Source organism: Oncorhynchus clarkii, chromosome 6 (genome assembly GCF_045791955.1).
Source record: "Oncorhynchus clarkii lewisi isolate Uvic-CL-2024 chromosome 6, UVic_Ocla_1.0, whole genome shotgun sequence".
Taxonomy (NCBI): domain Eukaryota; kingdom Metazoa; phylum Chordata; class Actinopteri; order Salmoniformes; family Salmonidae; genus Oncorhynchus; species Oncorhynchus clarkii.
In genome coordinates this window covers 42,084,312-42,108,776 of record NC_092152.1, presented here as the reverse complement: position 1 = coordinate 42,108,776, position 24,465 = coordinate 42,084,312, and the positions used below count along the sequence as shown (strand labels likewise).

The following is a 24,465-nucleotide window of genomic DNA, read 5'->3' as shown; positions in this document are numbered from 1 at the left end:
TGATGCATTGATTGTTTGTTTGGCTGATGGATTGATTGATTGTTTGGCTGATGGATTGATTGTTTGTTTGGCTGATGGACTGATTGATTGTTTGGCTGATTGATTGTTTGGCTGATTGATTGGCTGGCTGGCCGATTGATTGTTTGGCTGGCCGATTGATTGATTGTTTGGCTGGCTGGCTGATTGATTGATGGATTGTTTGGCTGATTGATTGATTGTTTGTTTGTTTGGCTGATGGGCGTGATTGAATACATACACTACCGTTCAAAAGTTTGTGGTCACTTAGAAATGTCTTCCGCAAGGTGTCGACAGCATTGTGACGTAGTGTTACGCATTTATGTTGAAGAATACCCGTAAGCGGCTACATTGTGTAAGTGGTCACCTGATGGCTCTCAGTGATTCTCGCGTAAAATACAGAGGTAGCCATTTTTCCAATCGGTCCTACTGAAAAACCAATTGTCCCGGTGGATATATTATCAAATAGATATTTGAAAAACACCTTGAGAATTGATTATAAACAACGTTTGCCATGTTTCTGTCGATATTATGGAGCTAATTTGGAATATTTTTTGCGTTTTCGTGGCCACAATTTACGGTCGATTTCTCAGCGACAAACGTGAAGAACAAACGGAGCTATTTCGCCTACAAAAATAATATTTTTGGAAAAAAGAAACATTTGCTATCTAACTGGGAGTCTTGTGAGTGAACACATCCGAAGCTCATCAAAGGTAAATTATTTAATTTGATTGCTTTTCTGATTACCAAGTTACCTGCTGCTAGCGGGACATAATGCTATGCTAGGCTATCGATAAACTTACACAAATGCTTGTCTAGCTTTGGCTGTAAAGCATATTTTGAAAGTCTGAGATGACAGGGTGATTAACAAAAGGCTAAGCTGTGTCTCAATATATTTCACTTGTGATTTTCATGAATAGGAATATTTTCTAGTAATATTTCTGTTCGTTGCGTTATGCTAATTAGTGTCAGTCGATGATTACGCTCCCGGGCCTGGGATGGGGTGTCTCTAGAGGTTAAAATCACATCAAATTGATCAGAAATATGGTATAGACATTGTTAATGTTGTAAATGACTATTGTAGCTGGAAACGGCTGATTTTAAAAATAAAATGGAATATCTACATACTTGCAAAAACCCAGTCTCAATGTCAACAGTGTAGAGGCGTCCCCGGGATGCTGGCCTTCTAGGCAGAGTTCCTCTGTCCAGTGTCTGTGTTCTTTTGCCCATCTTAATCTTTTCTTTTTGTTGGCCAATCTGAGATGTGGCTTTTTCTTTGCAACTCTGCATAGAAGGCCAGCATCCCGGAGTCGCCTCTTCACTGTTGTCGTTGAGACTGGTGTTTTGTGGGTACTATGTAATGAAGCTGCCAGTTGTGGACTTGTGAGGCATCTGTTTCTCAAACTAGACACTCTAATGTACTTGTCCTATTGCTCAGTAGTACACCGGGGCCTCCCACTTCTCTTTCTACTCTGGTTAGAGCCAGTTTGCGCTGTTCTGTGAAGGGAGTAGTACACAGCAGTGTGTACGAGATCTTCAGATTCTTGGTAATTTCTCGCATGGAAAAGACTTCATTTCTCAGAACAAGAATAGACTGATGAGTTTCAGAAGAAAGTTATTTATTTCTGGCCAATTTGAGCCTGTAATCGAACCAAATGCTGATGCTTCAGATACTCAACTAGTCTAAAGGCGGACAGTTTTATTGCTTCTTTATTCAGACCAACAGTTTTCAGCTGTGCTAACATAATTGCAAAGGGGTTTTCTAATGATCAATTAGCCTTTTAAAATGGTAAACTTGGATTAGATAACACATCGTCCCATTGGAACACAGGAGTGATTGTTGCTGATAATGGGCCTCTGTACACCTATGTAGATATTCCATAAATAATTGGCCGTTTCGAGCTACAATAGTCATTTACAACATTAACAATGTCTATACTGTATTTCTGATCAATTTGATGTTAGTTTAATGGACAAAAAAGGTGTTTTTCTTTCAAAAACGTGGACATTTCTAAGTGACCCCAAAGTGGTAGTGTATGTTAGCAGCAGGTGGATTGAAGAGATGTTTGTCTGTGTTTTTGCAGAATGAAAGAGGGAACGACAGAATGAGATTGAGTGGGGGTGGGAAAGAGGCCTTAAAAAGTATTAAAAGCTTTTATCTGTGCCAGTGTTTGAATAATGAGGCTTCTTGCCTTCCGTGGAGAGGAGGAACAGGCCTCTTTTGTATCAAATACATGTATTATTCGACAGGCGGGCTAACTTCATTCAAATTCATTGATGACAGAGACCCATTATGTCCTTCGCCTCTGTCATCCTCTCTCTCCATCCTCGATTCTCTTCTATTCCTATTTCTGTCTCTATACACCTCTTCTTTTTTCTCCATACATCTTTTCTCCTCTCTCTTATGCCTCTCCCAATCGGTCTGGCCCCTCTCTTTCTCTCTGATCCTCTGAAGGCCCTTTTGTTCGTCTTGTGACTGACAGGTAGGAGGGATTGAGCATGGCGTGATAAACGAGTGTCAGGAACACGCACACACAAACTCACCATGATGAACGATTGTCTGGATGGATGGGACCTTGTTTGGGGCTTTGATATTCCATACCATACCTCGAAAACGGAATGGAGGGATGAGCGGGAATAAAACATTCAGCATTCTTATTAATGTAATACTTGTTGTTTTAAAAAAATCTGAGTTTTGGATTACTCTGATCTGTGGAATCGCAAACTCGTATTACCGATGGTGAACGAAAAATTGCATTATCTCAATTAGAGGTCGACCAATAATGATTTTTCAACGCCGATTATTGGCGGACCAAAAAAGCTGATACCGATTAATCGGCCGATTTTTATTTATTTACAACAATATATATATATATATATATATATATTTGTTCACCTTTATTTAACCAGGTAGGCAAGTTGAGAAGTTCTCATTTACAATTGCGACCTGGCCAAGATAAAGCAAAGCAGTTCGACACATACGAGCAATTGGAGGCCACGGAAGGAGAGTTGTATGGCATTAAACCTTGCCTGGAGGGTTGTTAACACAGTGTCCAAAGAAGGGCCAGAAGTATACAGAATGGTTTCGTCTGCGTAGAGGTGGATTGGAGACTCACCAGCAGCAAGAGCGACATCATTGATATATACAGAGAAGAGAGTCGGTCCAAGAATTGAACCCTGTGGCACCCCCATAGAGACTGCCAGAGGTCCGGACAGCAGACCCTCCGATTTGACACACTGAACTCTATCAGAGAAGTAGTTGGTGAATCAGGCGAGGCGATCATTTGAGAAACCAAGGCTGTTGAGTCTGCCAATGATGATGTGGTGATTGACAGAGTCGAAAGCCTTGGCCAGATCAATGAATACGGCTGCACAGTATTGTTTCTTATCGATGGCGGTTAAGATATCGTTTATGACCTTGAGCGTGGCTGAGGTGTACCCATTACCAGCTCTGAAACCAGATTGCATAGCAGAGAGGGTATGGTGGGATTCGAAATGGTCGGTAATCTGCTTGTTGACTTGGCTGTCAAAGACCTTAGAAAGGCAGGGTAGGATATATATAGGTCTGTAGCAGTTTGGGTCAAGAGTGTCCCCCCCTTTGAAGAGGGGGATGACCGCAGCTGCTTTCCAATATTTGGGAATCTCAGACGACAACAAAGAGAGGTTGAACAGGCTAGTAATAGGGGTTGCAACAATTTTGGCAGGTAATTTTTTAGAAAGAAAGGGTCCAGATTGTCTAGCCCGGCTGATTTGTAGGGGTCCAGATTTTGCAGCTCTTTCAGAACAACAGCTGACTGGATTTGGGAGAAGGAGAAATGGGGAAGGCCTGGGCGAGTTGCTGTGGGGGTGCAGTGCTGTTGACCGGGGTAGGGGTAGCCAGGTGGAAAGCATGGCCAGCAGCAGAAAAATGCTTCTTGAAATTCTCAATTATAGTGGATTTATCGGTGGTGACAGTGTTTCCTATCTTCAGTGCAGTGGGCAGCTGGGAGGTGTTGTTCTTATTCTACATGGACTTTACAGTGTCCCGCAACTTTTTTGAGTTTGTGTTGCAGGAAGCAAATTTCTGCTTGAAAAGGCTAGCCTTGGGTTTTCTATCTGCCTGTGTATAATGGTTTCTAGCTTCCCGGAAAAGCTGCATATCACGGGGGCTGTTCGATGCTAATGCAGAACACCATAGGATGTTTTTGTGTTGGTTAAGGGCAGTCAGGTCTGGGGAGAACCAAGGGCTATATCTGTTCCTGGTTCTAAATTTCTTGAATGGGGCATGCTTATTTAAGATGGTTAGGAAGGCATTTAAAAGAAATAACCAGGCATCCTCTACTGACGGGATGAGATCAATATCCTTCCAGGATACCCCGGCCAGGTCGATTAGAAAGGTCTGCTCGCTGAAGTGTTTCAGGGAGCGTTTGACAGTGATGCGTGGAGGTCGTTTGACCGCTGACCCATTACGGATGCAGGTAATGAGGCAGTGATCGCTGAGATCTTGGTTGAAGACAGCAGAGGTGTATTTAGAGGGCAAGTTGGTTAGGATGATATCTATGAGGGTGCCCGTGTTTACAACTTTGGGGAGGTACCTGGTAGGTTCATTGATAATTTGTGTGTGATTGAGCGCATTAAGCTTAGAATGTAGGATGGCTGGGGTGTTAAGCATGTTCCAGTTTAGGTCACCTAGCAGCACAAGCTCTGAATTTAGATGGGGGGCAATCAGTTCACATATGGTGTCCAGAGCACAGCTGGGGGCAGAGGGTGGTCTATAGCAGGCGGCAATGGTGAGAGACTTGTTTTTAGAGAGGTGGATTTTTAAAAGTAGAAGTTCAAATGGTTTGGGTACAGACCTGGATAGTAGGACAGAACTCTGCAGGCTTTCTTTGCAGTAGATTGCAACACCGCCCCCTTTGGCAGTTCTATCTTGTCTGAAAATGTTGTAGTTTGGGATGAAAATTTCAGATTTTTTTGTGGTCTTCCTAAGCCAGGATTCAGACAGCTAGAACATCCGGGTTGGCAGAGTGTGCTAAAGCAGTGAATAAAACAAACTTAGAGAGGAGGCTTCTAATAAAATAGCTTCAAGGTACAATGTACAGACAAAATAATAATAATAATAATGAATGAACACTTATTTTAACTTAATATAATACATCAATAAAATCAATTTAGCCTCAAATAAATAATGAAACATGTTCAATTTGGTTTAAATATTGCAAAAACAAAGTGTTGGAGAATAAAGTAAAAGTGCAATATGTGCTGTGTAAGAAAGCTAACAAAGTTTTAGGTTATAGTTATTATAGGACTATTTCCCTCTATACCATTTGTATTTCATTAACCTTAGACTATTGGATGTTCTAATAGGCACTTTAGTATTGCCAGTGTAACAGTATAGCTTCCGTCCCTCTCCTCGCTCCTCCCTGGGCTCGAACCAGCAACACAACGACAACAGCCACCATCGAAGCAGTGTTACCCATGCAGAGCAAGGGGAACAACTACTAGAAGGCTCAGAGCGAGTGACCTTTGAAGCGCTATTGGTGCGCGCTAACTAGCTAGCCATTTCACTTTGGTTACACCAGCCTCATCTCGGGAGTTGATAGGCTTGAAGTCATAAACAGCGCAATGCTTGACGCACAACAAAGGGCTGCTGGCAAAACGCACGAAAGTGCTGTTTGAATGAATGTTTACGCGCCTGCTTCTGCCTACCACCGCTCAGTCAGATACTTAGATGCTTGTATGCTCAGTCAGATTATATGCAACGCAGGACACGCTAGACAATATCTAGTAATATCATCAACCATATGTAGTTAACTAGTGATTATGATTGATTGTTTTTTATAAGATAAGTTTAATGCTAGCTAGCACCTTACCTTGGCTTACTGCATTCGCGTAACAGGCAGTCTATTGCGTAGGACTAGTTAACTGTAAGGTTGCAAGATTGGATCCCCGGAGCTGACAAGGTGAAAATCTGTCGTTCTGCCCCTGAACGAGGCAGTTAACCCACCGTTCCTATACCGATTCCCGATTGTTTTGAAATCTCGAAATCGGCCCTAATTAATCGGCCATTCCGATTAATCGGTCGACCTCTAATCTCAATGAATTATTCAAATTACTCTTATGTTTCACCATTGAAACCTTATATATGTATATGCAGTTTGATGGCACCAAAGCAGTGCTTGATGTTTTGTTAATTTAGTGTTCAGTTCACTCTCTTTTGAAGGTTTTTATTGAACTTTTATTTATTCAGAGGAACCCGTTGAGACCAGGGTCTCATTTACAATTGTCCCTTGAGGACAGCAACACAACAAATTCAAGTTGACCAATAAAAAAATGTAATAAACTACAAGTTACAGAATCAACACTGCCGCTTCAAACACCAAAAAATTATTTATATTTAATCCAAAAAGTTGCAATTCTCATAAAATTCATTCAACCTTTAAGTCCTCAACTGCCCTAGAGGCACCAGAGTCAAGATGTAGGGAGTTTTGTAGGCTATTGAAAAATGGGGGGCACTAAAACTGAAGACGGATTTTCCTTGATCGTTACATACTAGTGGAACCTTGAGAGTTCACCATCCATGTGAACGGGTGAGGTCAGTCATAAGCCTGTGTAGTAAAGCTAAACAAAAAGAGAGAAATGAATTGATCTACGGGACTTTAACGAGGACCAGTCCAATTTTTGATACAGGATGTGGTGATGCGTATAAAAACTGTCACCTGTGATACAGTGAAGGGCGCTATGGCAGACACCATCCAATGGTTAAAGAGTAGTGGCTGCTGCATTCCGATAAATGATGTCACAATAGTCAAGAACTGGCAGGAAAGTTGACTGTACAATCTGCTTCCTTCTGTTTAGGGAGAGGCATGATCTAACACAAATGTTCTGAATAAGATGGAGACAATGCTGTCCATTGTACAGGACAAAGCTACAGTCCCGTGAAAAAGTATTTGCCACCTTTCTGATTTTCTCTATTTCTTGCATACTTTTTTATTGAATGATCGGATATTCAACCAAAACATAATATTAGATAAAGGGAACCTGAGTTAAAAAAAAAAAAAAAGATATACTTATTTAATTAACACTTATGCAATTTATTCCCCTGTGTGAAAAATAATTGCCCCCTTATACTCAGTAACTTATTGTGTCACCTTTTGATGCAATGACTGGAACCAAATGCTTCCTGAAGTTGTTGATCAGTCTCTCACATCACTGTGGAGGAATTATGGCCCACTCTGGCATGTAGTCGTCCAAGTCCCGAGACAGCAAAGCATCCCCAAACCATCACACTTCCACCACCGTGCTTGACCGTTGCTAAAAGGTTTTTACTGTGGAATTCAGTGTTTTGGTTTTCACCAGGCATAATAGGACCCCTTATTCCAACGGTCAAGCATGGTTGTGTGGTGGTTTGGGGATGCTTTGCTGCCTCAGGACCTGGATAACTTGTCTTAATTGAAGGAACTATGATTTCTGCTCTTTATCAGAGAATTTCTCATGAGAATGTCAGGTCATCCTGTGAGCTGAAGCTGAAGAGCAGCTGGGCAAGACAATGATCCAAAACACACAAATCAACCATACATGCAAATGGTTAAAAAGCAACGAGTTTCAAGTTTTGGAATGGCCTAGTCAAAGTCCAGACCTATTCCCAGTTGAGATGTTGTGGCAGGATTTGAAATGAGCAGTTCATGCTTGAAAACCCACAAATGTGGCTGAGTTCAAGTAGTTCTGCGTGCAAGAGTGGGCCAAAATCCCTCCACAGCGATGTGAGAGACGGATCAACAACGACAGGAAGCATTTGGCTGCAGTCATTGCAGTTAAAGGTGGCACAACCAGTTATTGAGTTTAAGGCAATTACTTTTTCACACAGGGGAATGGGATGTTAACTTTTGATAATTAAATAAATAAAATACGTATACTTTTTTTGTAAACTTAGGTTCCCTTTATATAATATTAGGTTTTGGTTGAGGATCTGATTAACATTCAGTATAAATAAATATGCAAAAACAGAGAATCACTGAACAGAGCATTTGGAAATATTTAGACCCCTTGACTTTTCCACATTTTGTATTGATACAGCCTTATTCTGAAATTGATTCTCTCTCTCCCTCCCCCCCTCCCATTTTTGAACATTTATTAAAGATAATATAAACTCTCACATTTACATAAGTATTCAGACCCTTTACTCAGTACTTTGTTAAATAACCTTTGGCACCGATTACAGCCTCGAGTCTTCTTGGGTTTGGCGCTACATGCTTGGCACACCTGTATTTGGGGAGTTTCTCACATTCTTCTGCAGATCCTCTCAAGCTCTGTCAGGTTGGATGGGGTGCATCGCTGTACAGCTATTTTCAGGTCTCCATAGATGTTTGATAGGGTTCAAGCTGGGCTCACGCTGGGGAACTCGAGGACATTCAGAGACTTGTCCCGAAGCCACTCCTGCGTTGTCTTGGCTGTTGGAAGTTGAACTCTCACCCCAGTCTGAGGTCCTGAGTGCTCTGCGGCAGGTTTTCAATCAAGGATCTCTCTGTACTACGCTCCTTTCATCTTTCCCTACATCCTGACTAGTATCCCAGTCCCTGCCACTGAAAAACATCCCAACAGCATGATGCCGCCACCACCATGCTTCACCGTAGGGATGGTGCTGGGTTTCCTCCAGAAATGGCACTTGGCATTCAGGCCAAGGAGTTCAGTCTTGGTTTCATCAGACCAGATAATCTTGTTTCTCATGGTCTGAGAGTCCTTTAGGTGCCATTTGGCAAACTCCAGGCGGGCTGTCATGTGCCTTTTTACTGCGGAGTGGCTTCCGTCTGGACATTCTACCATAAAGTCCTAATTGGTGGAGTACTGCAGAGATGGTTGTCCTTCTAGAAAGGAACTCTGGAGCTCTATCAGTGACCATCGGGTTCTTGGTCACCTCCCTGACCAAGGCCCTTCTCCCCCGATTGCTCAGTTTGGCAGGGTGGATAGCGAAAATGTCTTTTCACTTTGTCATTATGTGGTATTGTGTGTAGATTGACGAGGAAAAACATGTAATTTAATCTATTTTAGAGTATGGCTGTTACTTAAACAAGATGGAAAAAGTCAAGTGGTCTGAATACTTTCCGAAGGCACTGTATATATCAAACCACACTGGATGTAAACATTTGATATATTGAGTCACATCTCTTTTGAAGTCACCTTCATGCTCTTTAGGGTTTGCATTAAGAAATTGTTAAAGAAATCCCATCAACATTACTTTGACTGAAATGTGTGTGTGTGTTGAACCGAGACTGTCATTTTAAAGATGGAATACTCCTCCGAGTCGTCACTTGAACCTTAGACATGTCAGCCACAATAAAAAATAACCATCAAACAAACACTAGATCACATGAGTCAGACATCTCATTTGTAGACGTGGAGCCTTGAATTGCTGGATATTTTGGATCACAATTTCATTTAAAGACACTTCACATCAACTTCGCACTTTAGAAAACTGTCAATGTTGTTGTCCTGCCCTGTTTGGGGTTCTTCTCTCCCTCAGGCCAAACGGAGGGATTTGTTGTTAGCATGGAGATTTATCATGAATGGTTTCTGTGGAGATGTGCTGGAATGATAACAATAGTGTCTTTGGCTGTGTTAGAGGATAAATCACTTCAGTCACTTTGCTTAATCTCATTGGCTCATTCCCCAATTCAGCCATTTGTCTTCTCCACAGTCTTGTTTTTTCTGCTCCATCATCTCACAGAGCTTCTCTCACTTCTCACCAAAGAGGGAGCGCACAAAGTTAGTTTTTAATGGCATTGTTTTTCTTGTACAACAATCAACCTCAGAGGATTCTCATTCTGCAGTTTAATATGCCAAGTCACAGTAACAGTTAAGTTATATGGAATGTCAGTCCCTTATGATTCTAGAATTAATGACAAAGCAATAGTTTAGAAATTGACAGACTGTGTTGCCATTACAAGAAAAAGTAATTTAGGAAAACTACAATTTATTGCTCCGGGGTAATCTCATGGAGAGAACAATAACCCTGCCTTCGAATGCCAAATTGCACCTGTGGCTCGATCACACTCACATTCTCATACTCACACACATTGATTGACCCAGGCTAAGGAGTCTTATTTAATTGAGTTTTGTGTGTGTTGCAGCTGGCGTCGGGCATCTACAGCTTTGCCTGCTCCCTGTGGAGCCACCACACAGACTGCTTCCTCCAGCAAGTCCTAGCCGTGGATCAGGCCCATGCCCTCAGCTCACTGGAGAGGACTCTACTGTCACTTAAAGGTAACTGGAATCATTAATGCGCGCACACACACACACAGTTCTGATTGACTTGTGTCTAAAGGTCATTGTTTACATTTTCCTCCCAGTACTTCGGAAGCTGACGGTCCATGGATTCCAGGAGCCACAACAGAATATGGAAGTGATGGTAAGTGGAAAACCAGGATAAAGTTATTCTGGAAAGAAGCAAAGATGGGATTTGACAATAATAATCTCTGTACTCTACACATACAATTATCTGTAAGGTCTCCTCAGTCGAAGAGTGAATTTCAAGCACTGATTCAACCACAAAGACCGGAGAGGTTTTCCAATGCTTCGCAAAGAAAGACATCTATTGGTAGATGGGTAAAAAAGCAGACATTGAATATCCATTTGAGCGTGGTGAAGTTATTAATTACAATTTTGATGGTGTATCAATACACCCAGTCACTACAAAGATACAGGTGTCCTTCCTAATTCAGTTGCCGGACAGGAAGGAAACTGCTCATGAGGCCAATGGTGACTTCTAAACAGAGTGTAATGTCTGTGATAGGAGAAAACTGAGGATGGATCAACAACATTGTAGTTACCCCACAATACTAATCTAATTGACAGAGTTAATTGTCATCTGCAAGGACTAGGGATTTTTTTTTATAATAAAAAACAGAATAGAGCTAAACACAGGCAAAATCCTAGAGTAAAACCTGGTTCAGTCTGTTTTCCAACAGACCGTTACACAAATGTACCTTTCAGTCGGACAACAACCAAAAACACATGGCCAAATCTACACTGGAGTTGCATGCCAAGACGACATTGAATATTCCGGAGTGACCTAATTACAGTTTTGACTTAAATTGGCTTGACAATCTATGGCAAAACTTGAAAATGGCTGTCTAGCAATGATCAACAACAAACTTGACAGCGCTTGAATAATTTTCAAGGTGTGCAAAGCTCTTAAAAAATAACTATCAGAAACTCGGAGCATACAAAATAATTTATAGGAACATCTAAACTCTTTTAAAATGTAATTTGATACATATCAGTGTTAATTGGCTCATGTTAGGCCATAATATTGGGTCAAATGACCTAAGATTTATTATTCATTAAAGCTTGAATGTATTAAATAAATAGTTTAGTTCCAGAATTACATGGGGGAAAAAACCACTGAAACAAATTTTTGAATCTTCTATATTCCAATATTCTCTACAATGGATTTTACACAGCATACTGCAATTCTGAGTGAATTTCAACTCCCAGGGTGCAATGCGCCACCCAGGGCTGCTGGCTGGCTAGTGCTAGCAAGCCCAGACATACGTGAAGTAGTCTAAATATATTGCTTTCATAGAGAATTTATGAGGGCATTTTACATTACTTTTGGATTGTAATCATATTATAATGCTCCATGAATGTCATGCTGAATATAGCTTGCTAGTAGAATAACGTTACAATGCAAATGTCTTGTGTAAAATAGATTGTCGTTTTCAAACTAAACCTCCCTTGCACTGCAATAACAACTTTTGCTTAGTTTCCGTAGGCTGGCCCTCATCTGATTTGTAAGCGAGGTATTGCCATAGTTCGCTTCTAGAGACAGTTTTGTCAACAAGCTGCAGGCATGGAGGTATGCTTCACCTACTTCATCCTGCAGTTATCGCCTGCATTGTGGGAGGCTATATTGTCAACTAATCCTTAAGGTGTTTTCATTTGACCCACACTAACGTGACCAAATACATGACTGAAACGGGAAATAATTTGCCGCGATTTATGTGTACACTGGATATATTCAAATAAATGTTACATTTTGAGGCTCTCTCACAAAGTGATAATACAACGTACACACAATATAATATGATTTCAGTTGTTTGAGTGTGTGATATAGGGGTTAGATACATGTTTATTTCGATGTTAAAAAGAAAACATTTTTTTAGAAACAATGGCAACACTACCATGTTGATCTGAGCCCTGCTGTTGAAAAACCACGTTCGTGTCCAACTGTCGCAGATGCACCTCCCACCCGACTTCACACCTCCACCTTTGTCTACAGTTAGTTGCTTTAGCCTTACCACTCAAACGTGCCCAATATATGCAGTGCTGCTCATCATCTCACTGAGTTGACCTTTAAATGATAAACGTTAATCTCAATGTGACCCGCCAGATTCAGAAGCTTGAAAACCCCATTAGAAAAACAGCTTAAACTCATTATAGTTATTTTTTTTATTTCAGTTTACTATATTAGCTTTTTCATAATTATTTTTCATTTAGTTTATTTTAGTTTACCATAATAACCTTGGCCCTGAACGCAGTCTTCCTTACAGCTAGACCCCGCTATGAAGGTCCTGGAACTGTTAATTCAATTTAGTGTAAATCGTCCAATAAAATTATTAAAGTGTGCGTGTGCCGAGGGCTGCTCCCCTGGCTTGGAGTTAATGGAATAATTTGCTCCGAGTACTCTGGTCATTTGAACTCTGACTCCAACTCTCCTATCCTTCATATCTGAGTGGTGTGTTTAAGGAACACCAGGGGACTATTAAGCCAACCTCTTGTTCTGCGAATGTCAAAGGAAAAAGTTCAAGGAGACAAGGAAGGAGGGAGGGATGAGGCGTGAGTTGACTGTCAAGGGGTAGTTTGATCCACTCACCCTCTCCTCCTTCCTATCTCTTATCACCTGCTTATATTTCCCAAAGCACAACCAGTGGCATTTTCTCCATATTACTCCCACCCATGCCATCTCAGATGTGTAGAGCTGCTTAATAGACCCACAACAGTGGAGATGTGAGAAGTTTGATGAAGCTGTTGTTGCAGGTTGCCTCATTATAGACTCCACAGGGAAAGAAAGCTCATTTAAATGGGTTTTAATTAGTTATTTCAGGCTGTGCCTTGCCTTAACTCCTTCACAAATGAATAATGAAATTCACTGATCTAGGCAGAGATTCTTATACACATATGCACATACACACACACACACAGAGTCCTGATTGACTTGTTTCCAAAGTGCTTCCATTTAGAGACTTCTTGGAGGACATGCTTTTGTTGGGTAATCTTCTTTCAGTTTGATCGAACTTTAGAGCAGATAGATCATTGGCACACTTTGGCACACTTTCTCACCCTTTCATACCCCTCTGAAACAGAGCTGTGTATGCAATAGGAAGCTAATGTAATTTCAGTGTAATTGGCTATCTTGAGTCTGCCCTCCGTCAACGGTTGCATAAATGATCAAATCAAGGTTTTGCCTACGTTATCGCAGGTGCAGCAAAACGCTTATGTCTAGCTCTAACAGGAATATCTAATAGTACAACAACAATACACAAGAACAAGACATTAAGACATGTCAGAATGAACAACTTCAGAGTCAGGAATATAAATATACACCAGACAAAAATATAAACATGTTCACATCCCTGTTAGTGACCATTTCTCCTCTGCAAAGATAAACCGTCCACCTGACAGGTGTGGGATATCAAGAAACTGATTAAATCGCATGATCATTAGACATGTGCACCTTGTGCTGGGGACAATAAATGGCCACTTTAAAATGTGCAGTTTTATCACACAACACAATGCCACAGAAGTTTTGAGGTAGCATGCAATTAGCATTTTTACTGCAGGAATGTCCACCAGAGCTGTTGCCAGAGAATTTAATGAAATATTTCTCTACCATAAGCTTCCTCCAACGTTGTTTTATAGTATTTAGCAGTATGTCCATCCAGCCTCACAACCGCAGACCACGTGAAACCACGCCAGCCCAGGACTTCCACATCCGTCTTCTTCACCTGCGGGATCGTCTGAGGGGCGTGGGGATATTTATGTCTGTAATGAAGCCCTTTTGTGGTGAAAACCTTGTTCTGATTGGTGTGGCCTGGCTGCCAAGAGGGTGGGCCTATGCTCTCCAAGGCTCACCCATGGCTGCACCCATTCCCAGTCATGGGAAAACCATAGATTAGGGCCTAATTTAATTTTGACTGATTTCCTTATATGAACTGTAACTCAGTAAAATCTTTGAAATTGTTATTTTTGTTCAGTATGTACAGTGCATTCGGAAAGGACACAGACCCCTTCACTTTTTCTACATTTTGTAATGTTACAGACTTATTCTAAAATGGACTTTAAAGTATTCAGACCCTTTACTCAGTACTTTGTATAAGCACCTTTTACAGCGATTATAGCCTCGAGTCTTTTCGGGTGTGACGTTACAAGCTTGGCACACCTGTATTTGGGGAGTTTTTCCCCATTCTTCTCTGTAGATTCTCTCAAGCTCTGTCAAGTTAGATGGGGAGTGTTGTTACACATCTATTTTCAAGTCTCTCCAGAGATATTAGATCGGGTTCAAGTCCAGGCTCTGGCTGTGCCACTCAAGGACATTCAGAGACTTGTCCTGAAGCCACTCCTGCATTGTCTTGGCTGTGTGCTTAGGGTCATTGTCCCGTTGGAAGGTGAACGCTCACCCCAGTCTGTCCTGAGCGCTCTGGAGCGGGTTTTCATCAAGGATCTCTCTGTACTTTGCTCCGTTCATCTTTCCCTTGATCCTCACTAGTCTCCCAGTCCCTGCTGCTGAAAAGCATCCCCTCAGCATGATGCTACCACCACAATGCTTCACCGTAGGGATGGTGCCAGGTTTCATCCAGATTTGACGCTTGGCATTCAGGTCAAAGAGTTCAATATTGGTTTCATCAGACCAGAGAATGTTGTTTCTCATGGTCATAGTCCTTTCGGTGCCTTTTGTCAAACTCCAATTGGGATGTCATGTGCCTTTTACAGAGAAGTGGCTTCCGTCTGGCCACACTACCATGCAGGCCTGATTGGTGGAGTGCTGCAGAGATGGTTGTCTTTCTGGAAGGTTCTCCCATCTCCACAGAGGAACACTGGAGCTCTGTCAGAGTGACCATTGGGTTCTTGGTCACCTCCCAGACCAAGGCCATTCTCCCATGATTTCTCAGTGCGGCCAGCGCTAGAAGAGTCTTGGTGGTTCCAAACTTCTTCCATTGAAGAACGATGGAGGTCACTGTGTTCTTGGGCACCTTCAATGCTGCAGGAATGTTTTGGTACCCTTCCCTTTCCAAGTTATGTCCAATCAATTGAATTTACCACAGGTTGACTCCAATCAAGTTGTAGAAATATCTCAAGGATGATCAATAGAAACAGGATGCACCTGACCTCAATTTTGAGTCTCATGGCAAAGGGTCTGAATACGTATGTAAATAATAGGGATGCACGATATGTCGGTAAGCATATCGGAATCGGACGATATTAGCTAAAATATACCAACATCTGCATTGGCCTGATGTATAGTTTTACACCGATGTGCAAAACCGATGTCAAAGCTGACGTGCATACCTATATAATAGGTAGATGGCGTAATGATGCCACAAATAATCCAGCGCTACACGTGCAACACAGCAGTCCTAACCTAGCCCACAATGTCTGTGGTTTGGATCTATTTTGAAGTTTCAAAGGAGGATAAAAAATACTTGCGTACTCTACGAGAGGCTGTGAACAAGTGATTCGGTGGCATTCTCTCTGAGCCTATTTACTGTGTTGCCACCGTGCTCGATGCTTGGTACAAGGACCGCTACTTCGTTGCAGACAAGAAACAGGGTTTACGTGAAATGCTACATACACACCTGGACAAGATGGAAACGTACACAGTGATTGTGCGCACCGAGGAAGAGAGGCCACGGACAGACAGAGCTGAAACTTCACTGCTTGACATGTATGATTTAATCTTGGTCGAGAATGAAACAACTGAACGAATGAACAACGAAACAGCACAGCAAGTAAGTGAAATAAATAGGTTTTACTGGTAATGGGGACATATGTAAATGCCAACAAAATAACTTTTTGCTCATTGTGTGGTGTGTGTGTGTAACCTTTTATTTAACTAGGCAAGTCAGTTAAGAACAAGTTCTTATTTACAATGTCGGCCTACCCCGGCCAAACCTGGACGACGCTAGGCCAATTGTTCACTGCCCTATGGGACTCCCAATCATGGCTGGGTGTGATACAGCCTGGATTCAAACCGGGGACTGTAGTGACGCCTCTTGCACTGAGATGCAGTGCCTTAACACACACATGGACGTAGCAGTCTAACCAAACTGAACTGTACTAGAATGCTTAAACGGAGGCTAAAAATGTTTGTCGGTTATCGGTATCGATTTTTGGGCAAGGAAAATATCAGATATTGGTATCGGCCAGAATCAGATATTGGTATCGGCCAGAAATGTCATGGCGCTGCATCCCTAGTAAATAGGGTATTTCTGTGAATAGTTTGTGGAAATACCTTTGGCAGCCGTTACAGCTGTGAGTCTTAATGGGTAATACTCTAAGAGTTTTCCACACCTGGATTGTGCAACATTTGCCCATTATTATTTTCAAAGTTCTTCAAGCTCTGTCAAGTTGGTTGTTGATAATTGCTCAAAATTGCTACTCAGTTATGTTTGGGGCAAATACAACACATAACACTTTGTATTCAGGACAAAAAGTGAATTGCTTTGCCACATTATTTGCAGTATTACTTTAGTGCCCTGTTGCAAACTGATGCATCAATTGGAATATTTCCTTCTTTTCACTCTGTCAAAAGTGTTAGTATTTTGGAGTAACTACAATGTTGTTCATCCATCCTCAGTTTTCTCCTATCACAGCTGTTAAACTCTGACTGTTTGTCACCATTGGTCTCATGGTGAAATCCCTGAGCGGTCTCCTTCCTCTCCAGTAACTGAGTTAGGAAAGACACCTGTATCTTTGTTGTGACTGGGTGTATTGATACACCATCCAAAGTGTAATAACTTGGTCACTTCCCAGACCAAGGCCCTTCTCCCCCGTTTGGTCAGGCGGCCAGCTCTAGTAGGAGTCTTGGTGATTCCAAATTTCTATTTAAGATTGATGAAGGCCAATGTATTCCAATTCCTTCGACCTCATGGCTTGGTTTTTGCTCTGACATGCACTGTGAACTGTGGGACTTTTATGAAGACAGATGTATGCCTTCCCAAATCATGTCCAATTAATTGAATTTAGCACAGACTCCAAATTGTAGGAACATTTCAAGGATGATCAATGGATACAGGATGCACCTGAGCTCAGTTTGGAATCTCATAGCAAAGTGCCCGAATACTTATATAAATAAGCTTTGTCTGTTTATAAAATACACATTTTTACAATTTCAAACAGAAAAAAAGAACTGTTTTTGCTATGGGGTAATGTGTGTAGATTGCTGAAAAAAAATGTTGATCCATTTTAGAAGAAGGCTGTAATGTAACAAAATGCGGAAAAATCCAGGAGTCTGAATACTTTCCCAAGGCACTGTATATCCTGGGTATTTATCAAATCCTGCCCTGAGAGGCTGCATCCCGGTTTTACACAGCTCTTTCTTTCTCTGCCGTGCTTTCTCTCCCTCTATAGTTTGTTGTTACCTGCTCACACAGCCTAAGGACTGGTAATAATGTGACTGGTTTTGTAGGAAGTCATCCGCCCCACCTTAGCAAAGTGAAGGAAAACGTTCTTTCTGCCCCAAAGTTACAGTAGCTCTCCCGCATACTGCAGAATATATATGCAAATAAATCTTATTGGTGACAGTTTGATAACAAAGGGGACACACCATAGCGCTTTGCCCTGTGTAATTGTGTTTCCGTTGTGACACTGTAGCTGGAGGCAGGTCAGGCTGAAAAGCCTATAGATGTGACTGGATATAGTGGAAGAGTTTACAACGCCGTGAAAAGGTCCTGCTAGCTATACTAGCTCATTTCCACAATGATTGCTTATGAATTGCTTTTTATACCTGTATTTGTCTGTATATGTACTTGTCTTTGTTTTGATTGTTGTTTTATGTATGCACAGAGCAGCAACCTGCGTGTCCCCATGGGGATAATAGTCATTGTCTTAACGGAGCTAACTTTAGGTTGTTACTGTTGTGTAGCCTTATAGGGTATCATCCCTATGTTTTGGATTTCGTACCTATAGTTGATTTCCGTGCTGAAGCTCCGAGGTCCTCTGCCATAGGCTATTAATTAAAGGATTAATGGTGTCATGAAATATAGGTTTAAAAGTTGGGTGATAAAACATTCACGTAATTCCTTTTTGCAAGTCCAATCAGTTTTCCACATTGATTCAATGTCATCATGTTACATTTTTTTGGTTGAAATCGTGTGGAATCAATGTTGACTCAACCAGTTTGTGCCCAGTGAGAAGGCTCCGTGTTTTCCAGTTTGGGCAGATTATGAACTGTCAGTGACATGTCGCAAAGGCTTGCCAGGCACACTGAGTCAGTGTGTGTGTCTGTAACGTGTATGATGACTCATGTGTTCAGCTGTGTGACTGCCTCTCCTAATTATGTGATCAAACAGTGATGCGACCACCAATATTCCACCGAGATTGAATAAACCCTGTACCCCCTCTCATTCTTCTCGCTTCCCTCCTCTGCCCCTCTTTTCTCTCTCACCAGGGCTTCCTCAATGCAGTTTTTGAGAGACTGAAACAGTTCCTAGAATGCAGTAAGTATCCTGAACATTTTTTCCTACATATTTATTAACTTTCTAATTATACAATGATCTAATGACACACACACACACACACACACACCACACACCTAGCACCCACCCACACACCACACACATAGGGGTAAGTCTCAGTGCTTCAGATGGTGTGTTAGAAATGTAATTACTGGTATCTGTCCCTAATATCACACACAATATGTCCTTATTGCAGAGGGTCAGCGGAGGTCGGGGTGTATTGGGCCCGTTGATATTTTGGGCTGTCCGACAGCGGAAGCTCGTAGGCGCTCTGAGCCAGGAGAAATATCAGTCTCCCTGCAAGATAAGGGCGGATAAAGAAGCATGTCCATTGAGTTGCACCATCCTCTATTTTCTCTCTCCTTTTCCTGTGCATGATCCTTCCGCTGAGGTCAGCTGTCTGGATATTCCATGTTATTACAGGTGTCACCGTCTGCTGAAGGATGTGTTTTTATGTATGGGAACAGGTAGCCTCGTAATTACCCGACTGATTACCGCTACACTATCAGTCTGGAAGGGATTCCATTCAAGTTGTTTGGGCAGATAGGCTTTCCCCAAAACAAACTCGGAAAGCGATTGGATCACCTTCAATCAATCAGAAAACAGAAGCCGCAGCACTGCTTTTCTTGGAAGTAGAACTTGCCGTCGTTCAAGAGAAAGGCATATCGAACACCAGGACAATAGGCTTTGGCAATATGAGCCAAAAGAAGCGTAATATATCGATGTCAACGAGAGACTAACAGCAATATAGTAGCCTAACATCAGCCAGGGTATATCTAATGAATTTGCGCCTAATGATTTTGCCAAACCGTAGCGATGGATATTATGCCACTGCATATAATTCAATACAGAGATTGTCTTGATACAGTAACCTCAGACTGTCATGTAAAGCTTTATATTTAGCTATCACCACCTAAGTATGACTTTACATGTGTTGTTGTCTCCTGCCTGTCGGTAACCAAACCACCGGCATAGTTCATCAGAGGAAGCTGATTGGTCTGACGCAATGGTGATAAAAAAAAGGCCGGGCTCAGGCCTTCGCAACCTTAACAGACTGATATTAAGGGATCAGCGGCTTTGCGAGGCTAGGGAACAGGCCAGAACATCATCCTGTTCTTGATGATGTCATCAGGAACGGTGATGAGGAAGTAAACCTCTCAGGACATTTTTTTATTGGCCACAGCTTATTGTTTTTATAGATTCATTTTGATCGGCCGAGGGAGTTATTCCTGACACGGCACTGTCTTTATTAGTCTACTTTATTATATTAGAGAAACAAAGGCCCTGTTCTCCCAGGTGGCGGTTTCGTTCACTCTCCCAGAGTGTATTGTAGTTATAAAGTGAAGCCAGGGCCTCATGTCTTGTATGTACCATTCGTCACCACACATGACGTTCCCTCCCAGGAAATAAGTTATTTGAATTGAATACACTAGAGGAATTAAAATATCCATCCGTAGTGAAGTGCATTATGATATCACTGCCTTCATTCCCTTCTCCCTTCAACTCGAGCTCTGTTATGATTGTATTACACAGAAAAGATCAGTGGATACCTAACAATTTCCTCTCTGTCTTCTCCTCCCCTCCCTGGTTTATTGGCAGCCGGGCAGGGAGATGGACTCTGATGTCTGGCATGGGGGGGGGGGGTTGACATCAGAGTAACATCTTCTTGGGTAGCCCCTTGTTGTAAGTGATGCACTTAATGTTGGCAAGAGATGAACACTTGTCATATTTTGTATTGTTGTTTTATAGTCTTGTCATATGGCTTGTTGTTTTTATACTGATGTCATAACATACTGTTGCTCATATTTGTTTTGGTTTTATTTCTTCCAGGTCGGCAGGTAGACCCAGACAGCCCATGTCGAGAGAAGCTTGAGAAGACTATCATACTGTACACTAAAGTGGTGAGTCAAACTGATCAGTCAACAACCATGTAGGCCTAGGTGTTGTTACAAATCTACACTAGTTAGTTTCTCAGTAGTCTTGCTTGCATACCAGGCACTGTTGACAAAGGCTGATATCCCAGCGCCAAGTGCTTCAACTTCATTTCTTACTTTCTCTCTTTTTCTACATTTCTTCTCTCTATATTTGTTATTTCCCCTTATAGATTTTTTTTTTCTGCTTTTCCTTCTCCTTTTCTGACGTTCTCTCCTTAGCCATCTTTTTTTCTACCTTACTCTCTTGTTTAATATTTTCTCCATCTTCTCTGAATCTCATGTTTTTCCTTAACCATTTATCTCTCTCTCTCTCTCTCTCTCTCTCTCTCTCTCTCTAGTTATTAGATTTCCTGGAGGTCCACCCGTGTGCGTTCATCCCACTGATCCAGCGCTCTCTGGAATTTGCTGTCAGCTACGTGTTCACGGCGGCCGGTGAGGGCCTCGTCTTCGAGCGCTTCACCGTCCAGTGCATGAACCTCATCAAAACCATCGTCAAGAACGAGGCCTACAAACCCTGCAAGAACATCGAGGGTAGGTGGAGGGTGGGGGCTAGGGCAGTCATGGTGATGGAATTTTGGATGGCGGTTATTGGTTATCCAAAGGACGCAGTCGTCGTAATAAGTATTAATCTTTACTATTTTTATTTTTATGGCTGTTATTTTATCCATTTATGGCTGTTATTTTATTTTCATGACTGTCTTCATCCATAAGAGTTGGTGACACGGTTATATGTAATTGTGCCAGCCCTAGTGGGGAGAGGGAGGGAGGAAAGAGAAAATGGGAAGGAGAGAATAAAGGAGAGGAGCGAGAGCAAGATGAAAATTAGGGAGAGGAAATAGAAGGGAAAGAGACAGCGGGAGAAATCAACATGGCGTAGCATCGTTAATACAGCCAACCACAAATAACTGCTCTTCCTTGGCAGGCAGGCAGATTGCAAGCATCATTAATGTACCATTATAATAATATAACGGGTTAGGAGGCGCCACAGTGGAGTTGTGTTTCTCTCTGAGCTGTCGAGACTTAGTTGTCGATGGTTGTGGTTAGTTTTGAATAGTGTGTGTGTGTCTGTGTGTAAGTTCTTACATGCTCTCTGGGTCGCCCCTCTCAGACAGTAAGCCGGAGAGTCTGGAGGCCCACAAGATCAAGACGGCATTCTTTACACACCCCACCCTCACAGAGATCGGACGGCGTCTCGTCTCCCACTACTTTCTGTTGACCAAGGAAGAGCTGGCCATGTGGGAGGAGGACCCCGAGGGCTTCGGTACGCTCACAAAGACATATGGCTGCTGATGTGTTTCCTTGTCGCTTTGAAAACTTTTCTCTTCGCAAGTTAACTCTGCTAATGTGTCCATCTGAATCTCCACAACATACTGGAGTACACACACACACACACACACACACACACACACACACACACACACACCCTCATCTCATTGTTGCTCTGTTTTTGTATTCGCAGCTGTTGAAGAAACAGGGGGTGACTCCTGGAAATACAGTCTACGGGTGAGTAAATGACACACACACACACGCATATATGCCAGTGCACAGAGACGAGACCGACTGACTTGCTCAGCGCAGGCAAGCCGTTGAAGCAGCCATGCTCCCCCTGTCACTGCTCTCACTAACAGCTTTGCTGATTTGATTTCAACAATGTATTCAGTCACACTGAAGCTGATTTATTTCCCCTCCATTTCATCATATCCCTCTTCTCCTGTATTGTTTGGGAGTCCTTGACTGGAGTGCAACAAGATACCACAGCACAGCCACATATAACCAGGAACCAGAATAATCCTATAGATTTGTGAGACAGAAGGTGTGATAGGATAAGGATGTAGAGATGAGATAGTGTTTCTACCCGTGGCCAGTGATGTATGGTCTTAGTAAAATAACAACCACACATACCATTACAAGCACGCAAGTGCAACAATATTCTCCTTACCAGAGGGAAAAATGAGAATAGTCTTTAGCTGAACTGTCATACAAGAAAAGGAAGACAAGTATTTCAGGTGTCTTAAGCAAAATAATCTGTGCGGTCCCCTAAAACACAGTATTAAAGTGTCTTATTGCAGTGCTGGTCAGTCAAACTATCAATTAGACTTATACTAGCTGAGCAATTAACCAACGTTTCTGTTATTTTTCGTTTTTTTTTTAAGCAGCTTATTGACCGACTGACTGTAGGTTCAATTGTTTAATTCCATTTATTTTTCAATGAACTGCACACATTGAGCAGTTCTCTACAGATAAATCCGGTCAATCCCGAACTATGCGATGTTGTAGGGTAGTTTCCAACAGGCCAATATTCTACATGGTTTAGCACACACAACGTGGTAATTAAGTACAGTGACCGTAATCCATTACGCATGCAATTGTCCGGTCTGTGTGTTTGTTTTATGCCTGCTACATTATGTTAGTGTGGGGTAGACACGGAGAGCGAGAGACAGAAGAATACATGATCGAGAGGGAACGAGAACAGTTGCTTCGAGGTATCTCTTGCTTTAACAGGGTTTCTGAAAATGTGGCACCGGAAATTTGACCATCAGCATCTAAATTTACCGGACATTTGAGAGAAATGCTTTTGATGCGTAACCTGAAATCCCATTTAGATTATGGTAATGCATCTTAATAAGATATGCAAGGCGTGGATGCAACGATGTGCAGTCCTCCTTACCGAATTCTGGCCGAGGATGCAACGATGCGCGGTCCTCCTTACCGAATTCTGGTGTGCACTTGTTAGTTATATCTGTCCACATTTACTTTTCCTCAGCCAACAAGCGACGAACAGCAACATTACTACACTATGTTAATATACTATCCCCCATAGTAGAAAAGTTGACTTATTCTATTAGTCATCTTGTCGATTAATAAATGACCAACTCCACACTCTCTGGGACAGTTGTGGGATGACGGATCCCAAATTCACACAATCAGTAGGCCTTAGGCTACATAAAAAAAATATATATAAGCAACGATTCTGATGCAATAGATCAGAACGTTTAGCTTAAAATGATGATAAACTATTACTTCTTCACAGTTTAAGTGCAACAATGCACACAAGGCAGTAGGCTACGCACGGATGTTCGTTCCATAATGCAATTAGCGGGAAAACACTGTTGTCAAAAGGGCACCATACATGCTCGCTGTTTCATGTCACAGAGGTGAAAATATCCATTAGACATTTAGAAAGAGGGGAGCTCTAATATGCAACAACTAGCACGGGTTGCTAATATGACTAGGATTTTGCCTTTGGCTGCTGGACAATGAAAGAAAGTTGCTATAAAATAATTGCCTTCACGAATACGGTCAGATTTTTGCTAGGCTACTTTGAAGTGTGGTTACGACGTGCCTCTTAATATGTATTAAAATTTTCCGGTTTCAAACAATTATATGTTTTCAAAAATGCATACGGCCTCCAGCACATTGCAAAGTGGTGTTTGACGCTCTGATGTAGCCTACCTTCTGTTGCTTATGTATGCATATGCTGTTTGAGAAGCTTCAGCAGCAGCTCTCACACTGTCTGACAGATTTTCCGCTCAAAAGCTCTATCTGTATGCTGTACTCGTGTGATAAATACAATACATAACAAATATACTACACAAGCACCAATTTAATTCCACAAAATTAAGCAAATTAACCTAGACTGATAAGCATGACCGTTCACAAGTATTTCCATCAACTGGTATTTCCATCAATTAATAGGCTAAAAAGCATTATTTTGCAGTGGGATTTTTTTCTTCTCCCAAACAATGTGGCGATGCCAATTTTATTTATCGGCTTTTCAATTTTTCTAGCTGCCTAAAGCCTGCTAT

At 41.9% G+C, this 24,465-nt stretch overlaps 1 protein-coding gene across 2 annotated transcripts in view; it reads left to right on the top strand.

Annotated features, from left to right (window-relative positions):
* The window catches only part of LOC139411170 (importin 11), a 231,111-nt gene that overhangs the window by 47,621 nt on the left and 159,025 nt on the right, over window positions 1–24,465 (top strand). For both annotated transcript variants that reach the window (XM_071157083.1, XM_071157082.1), the window contains exons 6-12: window positions 10,122–10,254; window positions 10,341–10,399; window positions 18,659–18,707; window positions 20,556–20,626; window positions 20,998–21,190; window positions 21,768–21,920; window positions 22,119–22,162. In XM_071157083.1, the coding sequence (XP_071013184.1) occupies window positions 10,122–10,254; window positions 10,341–10,399; window positions 18,659–18,707; window positions 20,556–20,626; window positions 20,998–21,190; window positions 21,768–21,920; window positions 22,119–22,162 (702 nt within the window). The remainder of the gene's footprint in view (window positions 1–10,121; window positions 10,255–10,340; window positions 10,400–18,658; window positions 18,708–20,555; window positions 20,627–20,997; window positions 21,191–21,767; window positions 21,921–22,118; window positions 22,163–24,465) is intronic.